The sequence below is a fragment of the Saccopteryx bilineata genome, chromosome 1 (genome assembly GCF_036850765.1).
Source record: "Saccopteryx bilineata isolate mSacBil1 chromosome 1, mSacBil1_pri_phased_curated, whole genome shotgun sequence".
Taxonomy (NCBI): Eukaryota; Metazoa; Chordata; class Mammalia; order Chiroptera; family Emballonuridae; genus Saccopteryx; species Saccopteryx bilineata.
In genome coordinates, this window is record NC_089490.1 from 91,709,004 (window position 1) to 91,727,084 (window position 18,081).

At 51.6% G+C, this 18,081-nt stretch overlaps 1 protein-coding gene and 1 pseudogene across 1 annotated transcript; one reads left to right on the forward strand and one right to left on the reverse strand.

Moving 5' to 3' along the window:
* Window positions 1-2,057: 2,057 nt before the first annotated feature.
* Window positions 2,058-17,671, reverse strand: ISX (intestine specific homeobox). Its single transcript, XM_066253096.1, has 4 exons — window positions 16,456-17,671; window positions 5,968-6,119; window positions 4,433-4,549; window positions 2,058-3,567 (listed from the first exon to the last, which is right to left on the reverse strand). Exons 1-4 carry the CDS (start codon window positions 16,646-16,648, stop codon window positions 3,328-3,330), a joined length of 702 nt encoding a protein of 233 aa, XP_066109193.1. The 5' UTR covers window positions 16,649-17,671; the 3' UTR covers window positions 2,058-3,327.
* On the forward strand, window positions 8,291-10,273 carry LOC136320986 (large ribosomal subunit protein uL14 pseudogene; annotated as a pseudogene).
* Window positions 17,672-18,081: the final 410 nt, after the last annotated feature.

Consider the following 18,081-nt stretch of genomic DNA (forward strand, 5'->3'; position numbering starts at 1 on the left):
GGTACGTTTCAATCTCATTATTTTAAACAGCTGGACGAATATACAGTGTCCTATTTAGGTGGTTTCTAGTTTTTGCTGTCACAAAGCCTCGGTGAACAGTCTTATGTGTAGAATTTATATACATGTATATTTTTCAGATAAGTTCTTGCAAATATAAATCCTGGGTCAAAGAATTTTGCACTTAGAATATTAATAGTTGCTGAGTTATCTTCCAAAATAATCTATAACTCATACTTCCTTATCATGAGTGACTATTTCACCATCCTTCCACCAATACTTTTACACATTTGCCAGTCTGAAAGACTAAAAAAAAAATGTATTTCATACTATTTTATTGAGATTTTAAAATTATGAGTGAGGTTGAGAATATTTTCATATGTTTAGTATCCATTTTTGTTTTTCCTGTAAATCTCTTATCTCTGCTCTTTGCCCATTCATTGTCTATGGCTCGTAGCCCTCTTAAAAACTGAACTGTTAAAAATCAGCGAATATTAAAGAGCCGCTACTCTATCTCTAAACACATTCTAGGTATAGACTTTATAATGTGAATTTCAGAGGAGTTTGAAAGGCAGTAAATGATAACTTCCTAAATTTATAGAGTTGGATGAATACAAAACACTCCCCTGCATCGTCTGCTATCACTCACAGCTAACTTTGAGGCAGGTCTTTTTATTCTCATTTAATGGATGACAAAAGTGAGATTAGTAACTGTAGGTCAGAAAAAAAAAATACCCTTATATAAGCTACACACACGTGGCTTTGAGCCATGTGCTCACGCACTAATCTTGCAAAGTGCTTGCAGCTGGGAAACGGGTGAGCACGCCTAACCACATCTGTTTTCCCTACAACTTTGAAACTGGCATAAAAAGATTGCTGGGTGTTCTGTCTAACCCACTCTTCCAGGATTTCTGCACCTTTCCTTGTCTTTGACCAATTTTTCAACTCTTTAAATTGTAGAAAATTGGTAACAATGCAAATGAATTTTGTCCATAGAAATGCAAATGAGCTGTGTCTGGTGGAGATGCAATTGGCTGTTTCCCTGAGGCCATGGACCGTTTCTGTCTCTATTCATAATGCATGTCAGCATTCCTCATTGCCTAGATGTCTATCTGTCCTTTGAATTCTCCTTGGAACTCTTATGAGGCCAAACTGACTCCCTCATTAGTGAGTTAAAACTTTGGCACTTGTTTATGTTTGTATGATTTTATCTTTTAAGAAAATGATCTCAAGTCTCTGGTCCACACAGCCAGAATGTGAACCTGTCAGGAGTTGACTCAGGTGTGTTTGACAGGGATCCTTTACTACGATTTTTTTTAAAGCCACTGAGCTCTTTGAAAAGCTGATGAAAGCGGTGAACCCCTTCCCTGGGAAAAACAAACAAGAAAACAGACACACACTACTTTGCATTACTCTTTGGGAGGTTCCTTGCTCCCTGAAGATGGGTTTAAGAATTCCTGGGATGGAGTCTAGTGTTGGTATAGCTGCTCAAGTTCAGAATCAGAAAAAGGTAGATGGAGGAGCTGGGAAAAGGACTCTTTTCTTAACACTTGTTGAGTGCCTACCACATGTCAAGTGTACTAACTCATTTAATTGTCACAGAAACTCGAAGGCACAAGACACTGTTGCTATGCAGAGACTATGTACACAGAGGGGACCTGTCACTTGCCCAAGGTCACACAGCTGGCATGAGTTCTAAAGTGATCTCTTTGCCCACAGATATAAGGTAGAGGGAGTAAAATAGTTCAGGGGTGGACAAAACAAAAACAAATCCCTCCCTAGAGAAGAAGAGATGGCCCCCCAAATCAACTTTTACATGTGTACTGAGGCAGGTGTGATGTCCTGGTCACAGGAATGTCTTACGGTCGGCCGAACCTTGTCTCTAGAACAGGGGTCCCCAAACTGTGGCCCCCTGAGGCCATTTATCTGGCCCCCGCTGCACTTCCGGAAGGGGCACCTCTTTCATTGGTGGCCAGTGAGAGGAGCATAGTTCCCATTGAAATACTGGTCAGTTTGTTGATTTAAATTTATTTGTTCTTTATTTTAAATATTGTATTTGTTCCCGTTTTGTTTTTTTACTTTAAAATAAGATATGTGCAGTGTACATAGGGATTTGTTCATAGTTTTTTTTATAGTCTGGCACTCCAACGGTCTGAGGGACAGTGAACTGGCCCCCTGTGTAAAAAGTTTGGGACCACTGCTCTAGAGGGTTCTGGGGGAAGGAATTTGGGACTAAAACATCGCTCCACAATGGGTTCTGCCTGCACGCTTTGCAAAACACTTTCATTCCCTTGCAGAGCCTCCCAATCACTCTGTGAGGCAGGCTAGGTGGGCAGGCCATTTTGCAGACATCAAAACTGAGGCCCAGACAGGGCATGTGGTTTGCCCAAGGTCTTGCTGCAGGGACGCAGGAGAGTCACTATGAAACCCTGGGCTTCTTGGGACAGCGAGGCTGGTCTGGCAGCTGGGCCCCTTGCACAAGTCCCGGGGAAGAAACTCTGCAATGAGCTTGCTGTCTGACTCTTCATTCAGACCAGAGAGGACAACATCCCTCCTCAATTCAACAGAAGAAACAAAGACATGCAGTTGTGTTTAAAATTAAAAAATTTTTTTTCCCCCTATATTTCTTTCTCTTTTTAAGACATTCACATCAAAGCCATACAGAATGTGTTAGACATGGGCCAACTGCAAGGTCACTGGTGAAACTTGTGCCTGCAGGAAAAGGTCGGCACTATTCTTTCAACAACCTGGATTGAGTTCATAGGAGCAGAGCCTAGTGGTTCATGTCAATACCCAGTTCTATTTATGGAGCATTCAGTAGGTACTCAATAAATGTGTCATGAATGAAAGAGCAAACAACCTCCCATTGGCCTCCTCTATGACTCTGTTCCCACCATGGTTTGTTCACCTCACCAAAGTAAGGGCCAGAAGGCTCTCAGAGGTCATCTTGTCCAACCAACGGCTTCATGTTACAGATGAGGCCCAGAGGGGGTGAGTGACTGGCTGGAGATCACACAGCAAGTTAGAGGAAGCATAGGAGCAAGAAAATGATCTCCTCGTCCCAGAGCTTACCCTGAGATCTGAAAAGCCTCTGTTGCTGAGCCAGGAGGGCCACCGTGGCCAGGAGAGGTGAGAGCGTCCTTCAGCGGGCCACCTTGCTGCTGAATCTGATGCAGCCTTCCAAGGGGCATGCCTGGGGAGGCATCCTGGGATGTGGGCCATCGCTGGACCAGGAGATTGACTCCCTCTGAAGCCTGGGCACCTTCTCGCCACTTGTCTTCCCCGGAGAGGAGAGTGGCTCCATTGTGGGGGGGGATGTCCATCAGATCCCTATGTTGAAGTGGCACAGACGCTGCCCCATTTAGGGTGTGGAGGTGGAAGGAGGCAGAGGGCAGGGACGCAGTTCTGCTGGACGAGAGGTGTTGGGAGAGGCTGCGTCTCCCACGGGTGGGGTGGGAGGAGGGCCATCCGGGCGGGGAACCAGGCAGAGGCCAGCTGACCTTGAGCCCGTGGATAATAACACTGTGTGGGAGGAGCCAGCCTGGGCAGTGCAGGGGGCGGCAGGGGGCCCTGTCACAGGAGAGGTCAGGAGAGCAGTGAGTCCTCAGCTTTCCCCGGGGCTGCCCACAGCTTCCCAACCGCCCCCATGACTTGGGCAGCTTGGAGTGGGTGGGGGGTGGGGTCCCAACCGGGGACCCACCCGGGGAGAATCGCATGCACTGGGGGCCAGGAAGCCTGCTCCTTGTCCCACCATTTACAGCAATTGTTTGACGTAGAAAAGACCCTTTGCTTCTCAGAGCCCCGTTTCTGCATTAGCAAAAACAAAACAAAACCATAAATAAAAAAAATTCCTGCCTCATAGCATCACTGTGGGTCTGCACGAACCTTTGGCATAGGACTGCCTATCTTGTGTGGTGCTGTCCCCCCCCTCCCCAAGTTGAGCATCGGGGACACATTCTGAATATGTGTTGCCTCGATGGACGGCTAGTACTTAGGGAGCGTTTCCTAAGTGCCACGCAGTCTTTACATCTCAGTCATCTCATCCCCATCAGAACTATTATCACTGTCCTCTGAGAGGCACACGAACTCCTCCGGGGAAAGCTGAGATTCGAACCTGGGCCATCTGACTCCAGTGTTCAACCTCTGTGTGCCACCCTTTACTCCATCAGCCTGTTCTGCAAACTGCGATGTTTTACACAAGTATTACGAGGAGGAGGGAGAAGCATTGTGATTGTCACTCAGTGGTTGAGGATGTAAGGACAGAGAGAGACAGTCCCAGGTCCCATAGACTTCCAGAACATCCTTGCCCATGCTCTTTCTAAAAATAAAATAAAACGAAACATTCCCCTGAGGTGTTTCCTCCTATCTGGGTCTGGATGAGATGTGCCCAGACAGGGGTTCTCCTCCAGGTCCCCTTGGTGCCTTAGCCACTCACGGTCACATCCAGGTCTGTGGCTGGCACTGAGCTGGCCTCACTCAGCTGCTGTGGGGTGCCCAGGCTTCCCGTCTTCTCTAGCTTCCGCCACTTGGCTCGTTGATTCTGGAACCAGACCTGACACAGGAGAGAGGATGGAAAGAAGCAAAGGGTTTTTCTCCATCTGGTACCTCCCTCAACATGTGTAATAACAACGCCTCCCAAGGGACATCACAGTGTCGAGTGCTCACGGCGAATGTGCCGGATTTCTCTGGCTCTGGAGGTCAGCCTTCTGAGAGGGGATGGGGGACCACAGCCTTCAGTGCCTGCAGGGCGGGGGCTCGTTGGGGAGGGAAGCAGCTGGGCGCCACTTAATCAGGAGTGGTGGGGCACAAGGTAAATGGAGCCTCAGGGGGCATCCTCTCTGCTTCAGCCAGCAGCTACCATGTGCCCTGGGAGCCCAGCCTTGCAGGCTCATTCAATTTCTAAGACAGAAATCCTGATTTTTATGGGAAAGCTCTGAGTTTTAAAATTACTGTGCAGATAGATCAAATAAAACCCACCCGTGGGCTGTTTCCTTCTGGCGGGTCACCAGTTTGCAACCCCTGTGGGGCCCCTTGGCATCTGCAGCAACATTGGCAGTTTCCTGTATTCATGAGCATCCCGACTGTACCTGACACGTGACCATGTGTACTTGGTCATTCTGCCGAGACACCTCTGAGTTGTGAGCCACTTAGCTGGTGCTACCAACTTAGCTGGTGACAGATTCCAAGTGGAAAGATAAAGGGGAGAAGTCTGAGACAGGGTGGTCCTTAGCCAGAAAAAAGGTAGATTAGAATAAAATAAAAAGTGGAACAATGACCTGAGCCCTTGCTCAGATTTTGAATTTGAATGAGTTCGTCATAATTGTTAAAAAAAAAGAGAGTGACTTAGAAAAAAGTGTTTGTATTGCCCGTGAGCTAAGAATGGCTTTCACATTTTTGAATGGCTGAAAAAAAGTCTAAAGAAGAATCATATTTTACGACACCTGTAAATTACACAGAATTCTCATTGTAGTGCTCATCAATAAAGTTTTATTGGAACTCCACTGTGCTTGTTTGTTTATATATTGCCTATGGCTGCTTTTATGCTACAAAGGCAGAGTTGAATAGTTGTGATGTATATGACCATATGGCCCCCAAAGCCTAACATAATTACAATCTGGCCCTTCACAAGAAAACTTTGTTGAGCCTGGGCTAGATTATCAAGAGGCATTTTGTGAGGCTGCATGGTGGACGATGTTCTGAGACTGTAGCCAAGTAGAGACGAAGGGCATGGAAGCCCCTATCAATGGCCACCACCAATGCCACCTCACTCCATTTTCACCCTCCAAGGAGAGAAATATAATTATGCGGACCTCATTTCCTGGTGTGTAATATTTAGCAAATATGTCTGTATTCATGGGACAGAGGCGACAGAACATTTCAGGCAGGGCAGCCCCGGAGGGTCCAAAGCCACAGTGCCTCCCCCATGGCCCCAGGTGCATTGAGGTGGGGCTGAGAGGGGGCCAGTGGTACCTGCACCCGAGCTTCTGGGAGGTTGATCCTGGCCGCCAGTTGGTTGCGGATGTGGATGTCCGGGTAGTGGGTGAAGTGGAAGATCTTCTCCAACTCATGCAGCTGCTCTGTGGTGAAGGTGGTTCGGACCCTCCGCTTGCTCTTCCTCTCACCTGAGTAGATGGGGGAGAGCACATTGTGTTAGTGACCTTGGTGTTGGCGGTTTCAACCTCTGTGGCCACCGCCAAGTCTTGGTACCTAGAATACTGAAGTTTTGCAATATATTTTTTTCTAAAAACCCTGTCCCTAGGCTGCGCCCCTCCCATCATCCTGATCGTCCTTGTACTGCTCAGATGCCTTCAACATCTCCCCCTTTTCTACCACAGGGGATCGCAAACTACAGCCTGGGGGCCAAATCTGCCCCACTGTTTTTGTAAATAAAGTTTTATTGAAACACGGTCCTGTCCATTGGTTTATGTACTTTCTGTCTATGGCTGCTTTTGTGCTATAATGGGAAAGTTGAGTAGTTGCAACAGAGGGCCCACAAAAATCTAAAATAATTACCATCTGGCCCTTTACAGTAAACGTTTGCCAACTTTGGTCTACAAAGTAAAGTCTGACCTCTACAGCAATCAGCCCGTGGCGACCTGCTTCCAACCACCTGTCCAGCCTCATGACCACTCTGGGTCGACTACACCATTTGTGGGTCCTAGTGCAAAATGAAACTGTGGGATTCCTTGCTCAAAAAGCAGGAAGAAAGTATTTTCCTTTCTTTCTTTTCTTTTCTTTTTATTTTGTATTTTTCTGAAGCTGGAAACGGGGAGAGACAGTCAGACAGACTCCCGCATGGGCCCGACCGGGATCCACCCGGCACGCCCACCAGGGGCGAGCTCTGCCCACCAGGGGGCGATGCTCTACCCCTCTGGGGCATCGCTCTGCCGTGACCAGAGCCACTCTAGCGCCTGGGGCAGAGGCCAAGGAGCCATCCCCAGCGCCCAGGCCATCTTTGCTCCAATGGAGCCTTGGCTGCGGGAGGGGAAGAGAGAGACAGAGAGGAAGGAGGGGGGGTGGAGAAGCAAATGGGTGCTTCTCCTATGTGCCCTGGCCGGGAATCGAACCCGGGTCCCCCGCACGCCAGGCCGACGCTCTACCACTGAGCCAACCGGCCAGGGCCTTTTCCTTTCTTTCTTAGTCTTTCTCTTGACCTGTCAGGCTTTCTTATTTGCTATTTAAAGCTGTGCTCCCTTGGGTACAGGGATGCTAATAGGCTGAGTGTGGACCCTCTTAGAGACTCAGGGACCACCCTCCTCTCACCAGCACCAGCCCATCCCCCAACCTCAGGATGGAAGAGAGGAGGCAACAGCCACTGGGTAGGGGAACAGGTGGCTGAGAGCCCATCCCGGGGAAGAGGGGACTGAGCACAAATTGAGGCTCCAGGTCCCTGAGATACGCTTCATGGCCTCACTGGACTTTACTTACAAAACACAGCTTTAAATATAAAATTATTAAGAATTTTAAGCATTAAACCCCATTAAACCCCTTCTGAGTGTGGGACCCTGTGCAACAACCCTGGTCACACACATGCCCATGAAGCCAGGCCTGAGTGTGTGTGTGTGAGAGAGAGGAAGAAAGAGGGAGAGAGAGGGAGAGAGGGGAAGATCAGGTATTCGATCTAGACAATGTCAAATCTGAGATGCCCATTGACTGTTCCATGGAAGCTATCCAACAGGTAGAGGCATATATATTTGGAGTTTAAAGGGAAGCCAGGACTGAGATTAGGTTTGGGAATCGTCAGCATGTACTTGGCCTCTGCAGTCATGGGAGTGGGTGAGACCACTCAGGAGGGAAGTGCAGATGAAGAAGAGTGGATGGTCTGAGAGTAAGCTTGAGCCCCTCCACCATCAGGGGTTCAGCAGCCAGTGAGGGAGCCAAGAGAAGCCAAGGAGGGGACCAGAAGGGGCGCCGTCTGAGGTAGGAGGAGAGCAAGGAGGGCGCTGAGACACACACACCCAGTGAAGAGACTCTTTCAAGAAAGAAGGCTCAGCTGCATCCATGCTGTGACTACACCAAGCCAACAAGGACACAAGAGTGGGTCACTGAACCTGGCCAGAACAAGGACCTTAATGATGGCAGTTCCCGCAGAGTTGAGACAGTGATGGTGCAGTTGGCAGTGGGTGGAGGAGAGAAGGGAGGGGGGGCAGAGGAGGCAGGAACTGCAGACCACTCTCCAAGGTGCGCTGGGGACGTGGAGGAGGAAGTGCCTTGGGCAGCTAGAGAGAGAACGTGTGGTCCAGGGAGTGTAGAACAATGAACATTAGCTTTCTGTTCCTTTTTGGCATTCAACATGTCAAAGCGAGGATGTGATGGGTCCTCTGGTGCAAAATTTTGGATTTCCTTGGGTCTTCTGGTAGGAGCCAGCTAACATGGGAGCCAAAAACCTGTCTATCATCTCTGTGAGGGGGCTCAAGGGACAACTGAACAGACTTCCTATTGCTGGTGTGGGTGACATAGTGATGGCCACAGTCAGAAAAGGGAAAGCAGACCCCAGAAAGAAGCATTAGGGATTTGTCATAACAGGGAAAATGTTATCTTGAAGATAATGTAGGGGCCGTAGCAAACAATAAAGGCGAGATGAATCGTTCTGCCCTCACTAGACCCCCTGCAAAGGAGTGTGCAGATCTATGGCCCGGCATTGCGTTATTCTCCGGTGTACTTTTAAAAACAAAAAGCCATTAAAAATCACCCCCCACCTCCAAATAACAAACTTTATAACGAACGCCATGTAAACTCCCCAATAAACTTTCTCCCTGTGTTGCGATTTCCTCCTATGGCCACGCATCTCTAGGAAAGAGAGCACCATGTGCCCTAGAGCTGCCTGATGGTGCTGGGGAAACTGGAAGGCCAGGGCGAGCCAGATGAAGGGCGATGGGCGCACGCCCAGCTCTCTGCTGGCGCCTGGGGAGGAGAAGGGCGTGCTGTGGAGAGGGTGGTGCCCAGGGGCTCTGGCTGGTGGCTCTGAGCGGAGTGGACCTGCCCATGTGCACAGGGCAGGGTGGGATGGGGAAGAGTAGCATCTGAGGGGTGGGCTCAGGAAGCATGAGGTCACACACTTCCGTTTTCCCTCCAACTTCAGGAGAAGGCTGCTGCAGGAGGGCGGTGAGGGGAGCCCGCGGGGCTGACACTTGGGTCGCAGGCTGCAGTGGGCGTGAGTGTGAGGAAGGGGGGGGGGGGAGAAGGCAGAGCAGCTTACATGGAACATGGAACAGAGAGGAAGGTAGGACACAGAACTCAGCTGCTAGAATTTTGGACCTCATTAAACAAGAAGCTGGAAAGATGAGCTCATAGATGGAGCGCCCTGCACGGGGTAAGGTTCTTATTCATCAGAAAGGGCTGGTATCTCCTGGGCCTCAGTCAGAGAGGACGATGGGGTAGTGGGCTCCATTTTCCAAGCTCTGGAAGGAGCACTGGATTGGGAGTGAGAATATCCTTGAGTTCCTGACCAGGCCCAGCATCACCAGACCAGGCAGAGAAGCCCAGAGCTGGTGGCACCTGGGGAGGGCCTGTGGGGTGGCGGGGACGGCCACCCGCTCCAGACTGCTCCTATCCCCATCACTAATTGTTCGAGCTGTGAATCACACACTTCAGTGGGTCTTCACTGAGAACGAGTCAGCAGAACTTAATTAAACCTGGAGCCATTTAGCACATTGATCATAAAAAAATACACAATTTACACAGGTGATTAGGCCACCTAATTATAAACCGATGTTTCTCCATGCTCGGCTCCCTCCCTGGGTTGTCCTTCCCGGGGGTCTGCTGATGGGCCCTGGCCACTCAGCTGCAGGCCCCGGGGCTCTTCCACTGGGCACAGTCTCTGGAAATGAGCTTTGTCCTTGTCTTCCTAAGACAGCGGGTTCAGCATGGAGGCGATCCAGGGCACCCTTGGGAGCCCTCGTGCAGGCTGGGCACACCTCCTGGGTATGACGGAATGGGTGCAGGGCAGGAGCCTCCCAGGGTAGAACTGCACTGGTCTCTTCACTCCGGTCCGGTCACGGACTGCCTGCAGTTCCCCTGTTCCCCCAGCATCCACCATACCCTCCTCTGGGAAGCCTTCCCTGGCCTCCCGACAGACTACACCTCCCTTAGCATAGGCTGTCAGAATACTGCGTCACTCTGTCCCCAGCACTTACAATAGCTGTCCTCATGCTTTCATTGGTCAGTAGTGGCCGGCCGTTTGTCTCCCCTGCGAGACGAGGGCAGGGCTGTGCTTGTGTCCTGCTCTCTACCTCATCCCCACTCCCAGCTCATGCTGGTGGTGGCTTTAAGGTAGGACCCTTTGAATTCTTGTCTCCTTTGTTGTGGGCCCACCTCAGGGACTCCTGTAACAGATGGAGTGCACGGAGGTGCTGCTATGAGGGCTCTTGGCCCGCCTGGGCCATCAGGGGACGCAGCTTCCACTTGGTTCCCTCCCTCTTGGATTGCTTGCTCTGACACACCCCACCACCATTTGGGGAGGACACTCCTGTGTCATGCGGAGAGCCCCGCCTGAGAGCCATTCACCCACCAGCCACGGGCATGAGCCACCGTGGGAGCAGATCCTTTATTCTAGTCCGGCCTTTGGGTGAATGTAAGCAACACCCTTACTGCAATCTCCCAGGGACCCTGAGCCCGAACCACCCAGTCAAGCCATTCCCAGATTACTAATCCACAGAACCTGAGGTGATAAATGTTCATGGTTACTTAAGTCACTACATTTTGGGACAATTTTATTTATTTTTGGGGAGGGGGTGCAGCACCAGATAGGCCTGCCACTCAGTAGCGCTGCCTGGGTGAAGCATATGATAGACAGATACATTGGATATAAATTACAGCCCGTGCTCAAGCCTCTGCTGCCCGCTCTGATTCTCCTGGCTGATGCTCTGGGGGCCTGCTATTAAGTGATGTTGTCAATGCCCTGCGTGCCTCCCTCAGGACTTCTGTGCTCCAGAACAGCTGTCTGCTGCCGGGATGTGCACTGCTGGGCTAAAAGGCCCAGATAATTCCAAGGAGTATATTTGCTTCCTTCCCCACAGGATTTAAGCTTCAGTTGCGCACAGAGGTCACCGGCTTTGTCATACACCCTCTGTTCACTGTCTTCCTTTGTCTTGTTTCACAGCCTCACTGCTGGTGGTCTCTGCCCATCACAAATAGGATACTTGTGCTTTTAAATCCTTTCCTTTGGGTCTGCCTTTTGGGGGACCCCACACGAATACTTTTTTTTTAATTTGTTTTTGTGGCCGGGGTCAAGCCTTGTGCTGCCTTGTCCCCCACAGGGCCTCAGGACGACTCAGGTTCTCAATTCTAGAACCAGCCTCCAGGCGTTCCCAGCCCCGTCTGGTTGCGACTCTGGTGGCGGTGACTGAGAAGAGGTGTCTGGAAGAGAGAGACCAGACCACACTGGTCTTGGGGGAAGTACATGCTGTTAGCTCTGCATCCTTTAGCCCAGCTCCTGTCTGTTCTTGTGGAGGCCTTGGCTCTCCCTGTCTGAGGGCCGGAGCCGTTAGTGAGCTGGGGACACACTACAGGTTTCAGACACACTCTTTGTCCCAGTGCCCAGAGCAGAGCAGACCCCTGCCTTTGGTTCTAGGTCAGGGTTGGGAACCTATGGCTCGCGAGCCAGATGAGGCTCTTTTGATGGCTGCATCTGGCTTGCAGACAAATATTTTTTTTTTCTTTTTTTTTTCTGTATTTTTCTGAAGCTGGAAACGGGGAGAGACAGTCAGACAGACTCCCGCATGCGCCCCACCGGGATACCCCTGGCACGCCCACCAGGGGCGACGCTCTGCCCACCAGGAGGCAATGCTCTGCCCCTCCGGGGCGTCGCTCTGCCGCGACCAGAGCCACCCTAGCACCTGGGGCAGAGGCCAAGGAGCCATCCCCAGCGCCCGGGCCATCTTTGCTCCAATGGAGCCTTGGCTGCAGGAGGGGAAGAGAGAGACAGAGAGGAAGAAGGGGGTGGGGGTGGAGAAGCAAATGGGTGCTTCTCCTATGTGCCCTGGCCGGGAATCGAACCCTGGTCCCCCACACGCCAGGCCGATGCTCTACCACTGAGCCAACCGGCCAGGGCCGCAGACAAATCTTTAATAAAAAAAATAATAACATTAAAAATATAAAACATTCTCATGTATTACCATCCATTCATTTTCTACCGCTCATGTTCATGGTTGCGGGTGGCTGGAGCCAATCACAGCTGTCCTCCAGGAGAACACCAAATTTTTATTGGATAATGTGTAACATGCACAGATCATTGTATGGCTCTCACGGAATTACATTTTAAAATATGTGGTGTTCATGGCTCTCTCAGCCAAAAAGTTTCCCGACCCCTGGTCTAGGTGTTGCGTGTGTGAGGGTGGGGGGGGGGGAGGAGGAGGAGGAGAGGGAAGAGAGAAGAGAGTGAAGAAAGAGGAAAATGAGGGGGATGAAGAAGTGGGGGAGGTGTAGTGGGTTGAATTGTGCTTCCCCTCCCCAAATAGATGCCCAAGTCCTAACCCTTGGTTCCTGTGCATGTGACCTTATTTAGACACAGTCTCTTTGTAGATTTTAATTAAAGACCTTGAGATGAGATCCTTCTGATTTAGGGTGAACCTTAAACCCATTGACTGGTGTGGCTACGAGAGCACCGGGAAGGAGATTTGACGCAGACCCCAAGGTGAAGGCTGGGTGTGATGAAGGCAGAGCGTGGATGAGGTCTCTATAAGCCCAGCGGATAGGATTTGGAGAGAAGCTCCATGTGCCTGGAGGGTAGAGATGAGGGGCAGGGAAGGCATGATGGGAACTGAACCTGGGGACCAGCAGGGCCAGTCTGCAAGGAACTCTGAATGTCACACTAACAGGCTAGAGGTTGATTAAACTACAACCTGAGGTCAGATCTGGCCCTCTGCTTGTTATTATAAATAAAATTTTATTAAAACATAAACATACCCATTCACTTTCACATTGTCTCCTTTCCAGGTATGACAGAGGAGCCAAGTAATTGCCACAGAGACCATCTAGCCATTAACCCTTTGAGTAGGGAGTTTTTTGTTAACCTTTTGAGCGAGGATGTACATGAACATACATACTATTCAAAGCGTTAAAGTTACTATGTGGCCCTTTACAGAAAAACTTTGACCACTGCTATAGGACATTCCTCAAACCGCAGGAATTCCACTGTCCTGGTCACTTCCACCAACAAGATGGGCAGAAGTCAGCACTGCTCTGAGGTGGTGTCCCCAGGCTCTCGCTGCTGACCCTGCCCTGCTCCAGGTGGTGGTCACCATGTCTGGTTGTATCCACTTTCACCTTCCCAGCCCCCAGGCGGGCTCAGAGTGAGCACTCAACAACTATTCACTGAGTGACTGAATGGCTCCTGAACGTGAGAGGACATATACGGGTCCCCCACAGGCCAGAAGACCACATGGTTTACCCACTCCGCTGGTCTCTTCCCTGCTCATCTTCCTTTCCCTTGAGAGTCACAGTTTCCTGGTGGAGGGTCATCACCCTGGTGGGACAGGTGCAGTGATGGTCTCCCTTCCCAAGGTCTGAGCCTCTGAGATGAAGTGGCTTCTTCCTGACTGAGCCTCCCCTGACATTAGAAGATCCCCAAGCCTCAGGGAGCTTGCCTCTCTTAGAAGCAGAGAGTGGTCAGCTGGGCCCAGCCTCCTCTTTAGTTGGGAGACCCTCTTGGACTTTTCCATTGGCTTGAGACCTGGGAGGGTCCAAGCCTTAGATTATGAGGGTCCCTGTGAGAGTGGAAAGACATGGGGAGGGAGGGTGGGCCTTGGTCACCGCTGTGAGACACAGGGGAGGCAGAGCACTGGCCTTGGCCTGGGTCACTGGCCTGGCTCTAGCTCTTGTAGGTATTGCAACTCAGAACAGTCAGTTTGCCTCCCTGGGCCTCGGCCTCCTCAGAGAGTGGTCCTTGGACCACTTTTCGGAGAGTTGGCTAGAATTTGAATTCCTGGGCCCCATGGTAGAGTCAGAGTCTGGGTGCCAGGCCTGGACTGGTACGTTTTCACCAGCTCCCTAGGAGGCTGGGCTCCTGGGGTAATGTTTGTCAGTCAACCTCCAGGAGCTGCAGCATGAAGCCTTCTAGGTGGTAAGTGAAGCCAAAGAGAAATGTATTCCTCTGCTATTACTGGGGTGATGGAGAGCACGGAACACCCCATGGCCGGTCCTGCAAGCTGGGTGGGGGACACTGGGAGAGCAGGGAGAGGTGGAGGCTATTGATCTGATCACCTGTCTCCCACCCATTCTGCTCACGCTGCCCCTGCCCTGCCTGGCGAGGAGACTCCCTCTTCTGGGAGGAAGTGTCTGCCGTGGAAAATCACGACTAGAGAAACCACCAGGGCTTCTCAGCAACCAGTTTGTTGTGGACTTGTTCGTGGTAATCAGAGCTGGGAGGGACCTTTGGAACGTTCCAGCTCTGTTCCTTCACAGTGCGGATGGGGAAACGGACGCCCAGTGAGGGGAGGCTGCACACTGGTGCCAGCCTGGGGCTTGGAGGCCAGGTTTGTGGAACCCCAGCTCTCTGCCCTCCTTGCCCAGCATCGCAGACTCCAGCTTATCTGCAGTCTCTGCCCGTGACCTCTGTGGTTTCTGGCTGGTTGGCATCCCCTGTGTGTTATTATTTGCTTAGCATCTCCCCGAATAGACTTTTTTTTTTTACTTAAATAAGTAAAATTATTTAAAAAGAAACCTCACATCATGAGCAAAAAATGGGTAACCAGTATCCTAGGTCCTAAAACAGAAGCTTAATGTAGAAATAATCAGACCTATTAACGTCAATCATCTCTGTCTGTGTGGCCCTCAGGGGCATCTTGGAAACCCATGGGCCTTCCACTGGTCTTTCGGAAGTACGGCATTCCCGCAGGGCGGGGGATGGGTGGATTTAAACCATGTTCAGGAAGAATCCAGTCTCAGCCTCCAGGGTTCACTTCTAGAGCAAACGACTCAGGGAGTTTTATCATCTCTAAGTTGGGGGCTCACAAGTGAGACAATCTGATGGAAGGGTGGCCATGAGAGTGCCATGAGGGCCGGAGGCGCTGCCTAATGTCACCCTGCTATTCTGGCAATCACGTACTGGGGAGTCTGCTCTTGGTTTAGCAGGGCAGCTGACATGGGACATGCCAGAGTCTACAGGAGAGGTTTAGAATGAGTGGCTGCCCGCTGTTTTGCCATCAGCCATTGTCAGGCTAGGAGAAGGAAAACTCTTGTGGTAGGGGAGATTGGACTCTTCCTCTCTCTCTCTCTCTCTCTCTTTCTCTCTCTCTCTCTCTCTCTCGGGCAGAGAAGACAGTCATGGGTTTTATGTAGCTGCAGCAGGAGAGACTGGGGGTAGACTCCCAGAAGAACCATTTCTGTGACTGCTCATTCAATTCACTGGAAGCTGTTCATGAACTTTTGAAAATGAAGCTGGGAACCCTTTCTCATTAATAAGCTCAGTAGCAGGGAAATGTGCCGCCTCCCTGGGAATGAGTGGCCTCCAGGGTCCACCCCCCCCCTCCCCCCCGCAGACGAGTACAACCCCCTCTTTGGAGACTCAACTGAGGCGGGATGTGGGGCTGTGTGTGGTTGGAGATGGCATCACGGGCTCCCCTGAGCTTCCTTTCTTTGGATTAAAGGGGTTGAAAGTGGGAGAATCAGGAACCTCATGTGAGAACTCCAAGCTCATCAACTATGAGTTTCACTCCAGCGGACGCTCAAGGCATCACCTCAGTTTCCCCTTCCTGCACTCAACTGTTTCACCGAGAATAAAGCTGAGGCCCAAGTTGGAAAAGGACTTTGCTGAGGTCACACAGGCCAGGGTAGATGGACATCACGAATTCCTGACTTTCAGCAGGGCGCATGTGTCCACCTCAGTGCCCTTTCTCAAGCCAGCTGTCAGGGATGGGGTCTGAGATATGGTCATTTTTATTTGGGGACATGCCCTGGGGTGGGCCACTGGCCTGGGGTGGGATAGGCAGATCTGGCCAAAGTTGCAGTCTGGACTCAGCTTTCAGAGGAGAAGAATGTGCCGACCGAGCAGTGTTTACGGGCAGTCAGAGCCAGGTCCTAATCTCGGGTCCTCTGCTTGTTAGCTGGGCAACTTGAGGCCACCATCTACCTCTTCTCATTCATAGATGAGTTCCTGCATCTGTCAGGTTATGATAATTACCTCTTTGCACTCAAGTTATAGAGGAGGCACACACAGACTCCAGGCCAGTGCCTATCATGTCATAAATACTGAATAAATAAATGGTAACAAGCATTCTGAGCGGTGGCCTGGTTACATGTCCTGCATTCTGCAATGAACGAGTCCTGGCATCACATCTGAACAACCACAGTTCTGGGCTACATAGAAAGAGATGTAGGCTCCCAGCCCAGTGCCTGGCATCTCTGAATTGTAGAGCCCTCTCTTCTGTCTATAGTATCTATAGTAGCCTTTCCTCTGTGTGAGCCCAGCTGGGTCTCGGAGACCCGGGAATGGGTAAGGAATGAGCAGAAGGCACTTACCCTGGGGCTGGTCCTGCAGGGGCCTCTCCAGTCTGGAGCCTGCAGCTGCTGCTTCTCTGGTGCCCTGTCCACCTGCCTCTTCCCGTTGGACCATGTTGCTCCTCTCGAAGGGACTCTTTAAGATCTCCTCAATGGAGAAGGACAGGCCTAGCTTCTTGGGGGCCTCAGAGCATTCAAAGTCCTTCCTCTCCATACCCCTGTGGAGAACAGGGCTTGCCTTGGCACTCTCCGTGGGTGGCTGCGAGGAGGGCAGAGGGCCTTTGCATGTGCCCAGCGTGATGCTGGTGGGGGGTGGCTAGTTCCTCCCCAGAAACTCCTGGAATCCAGAGGGCATGCAGAGGCAGAGAACAGGGCGCTTCATGTTGGATTATCCAGGCATGATGTCGCTTACCCAGGGACTGCCATGGGCCACTTGAAATCACACCTGGGATCAAGGCAGGTCACATGGGAAGAGCTGGAACAGGCTGTACCCTGTGCCCACAGTCTCAGAGCCCTCACTGGATTGGTGCCAAGGGAGTCATCATTGCCAAACTGGCTTCAATCTTGCTGCCGAGGGTCTTTTCCGGGTGGGCGGCCTCACAGTCTCCAGCCTCAGCCCCAGGGCCCTGAGATCACAGCCCCTGGGCAACAAGGCACAGCTGGAAGAGAAGACCTGCCCCCAGAGGAGATCTGGGGCAGCGTGTCCACCTGTCTGCCCTTTCTCTGACTTATGGTCTTTCCCTGCTGGCTCCGGCCAGGCCTCTGGGAAGGCTGCAGTGCCACCTTTGGGTCCCAGGTCACCAACTCTGTCCTGGGCCACGCTGCAGCCAGAAGGGTGATCCCACCACCACCGGAAGGGTGATCCCAGAAACGGTTGCGGACTTCTCTCAATTCTGCCGCTTCTAGACTCCAGAACGTGCCTTCCGGAGCACCTGTACTCCTGGTGTCCTGCGGGTGGAGTCCCAGGGAGGGGTCCCAGGGTCCCTGCCAGGCTAGCTCTCTGTGATGGGGCTGGCCTGAGTGCTGAGCCCCCACAGTGTCTCTGCTCTGACTTCCTTCTGCTTTCCTTTCCCCGATCTCCCCTCTTAAGTCTCTCCACAGGCTCCTGGACTGGGTGCCACTTCTTGCCTTTGGCTTGCACGCACCTTATCTGCCCCCTGAGACAGCACTGAAGGGACCTTTCTCTCTGCCCAGTAAACTGCCGGCTGGGAGCCGACAGGCATTGACCTGTTCTTGCCAGGAGTTCTGTCCCCAGTGTCTGTGTAACCAGGGAGGAGGGGGCAGTAAAACATCTGATAAGAGAAAAAACTCTCCACCTTCCTTAAGGTGGGGGATGCAGGTGTCTGGGGAAAGGGGCAGGGGGGCAGAGGGGAGCCAAAGGATGTGTTTGAGGTTTCCGGGGGGGGGGGGGTGTGCTGGGGAACTGGCTAGGCTGGAACAGGACCAGGGAAAGTGGGAGCAGGATGGCTAGGAAGTGTCCCCAGGCCCAATAAAATATGTTTACTCAGGAGGGAGAGTTTATGGGTCCCTTTAGTTTGGAGGCTGGGCCGGGTGTGGTCTGCTGGGGATTGGTATAGGCAGTCTGTCTCAGGCACGCTTGCAAATATCAGAGCAGAAGAGGCCTTCTGAGCCCTTAAGGAGTTTGTG

What these genes read in the sequence shown, in the direction of transcription:
- ISX (XM_066253096.1), bottom strand. Translation starts at nt 16,648, where the DNA reads ATGGAGAGGAAGGACTTTGAATGCTCTGAGGCCCCCAAGAAGCTAGGC. An exon ending in TCCCAGAAGCTCGGGTGCAG is followed by an intron (nt 4,550 to 5,967) that starts GTACCACTGGCC and finishes CTCCTGTGTCAG; the next exon opens with GTCTGGTTCCAGAATCAACG. An exon ending in CCACAGACCTGGATGTGACC is followed by an intron (nt 3,568 to 4,432) that starts GTGAGTGGCTAA and finishes CTCCTGTGACAG; the next exon opens with GGCCCCCTGCCGCCCCCTGC.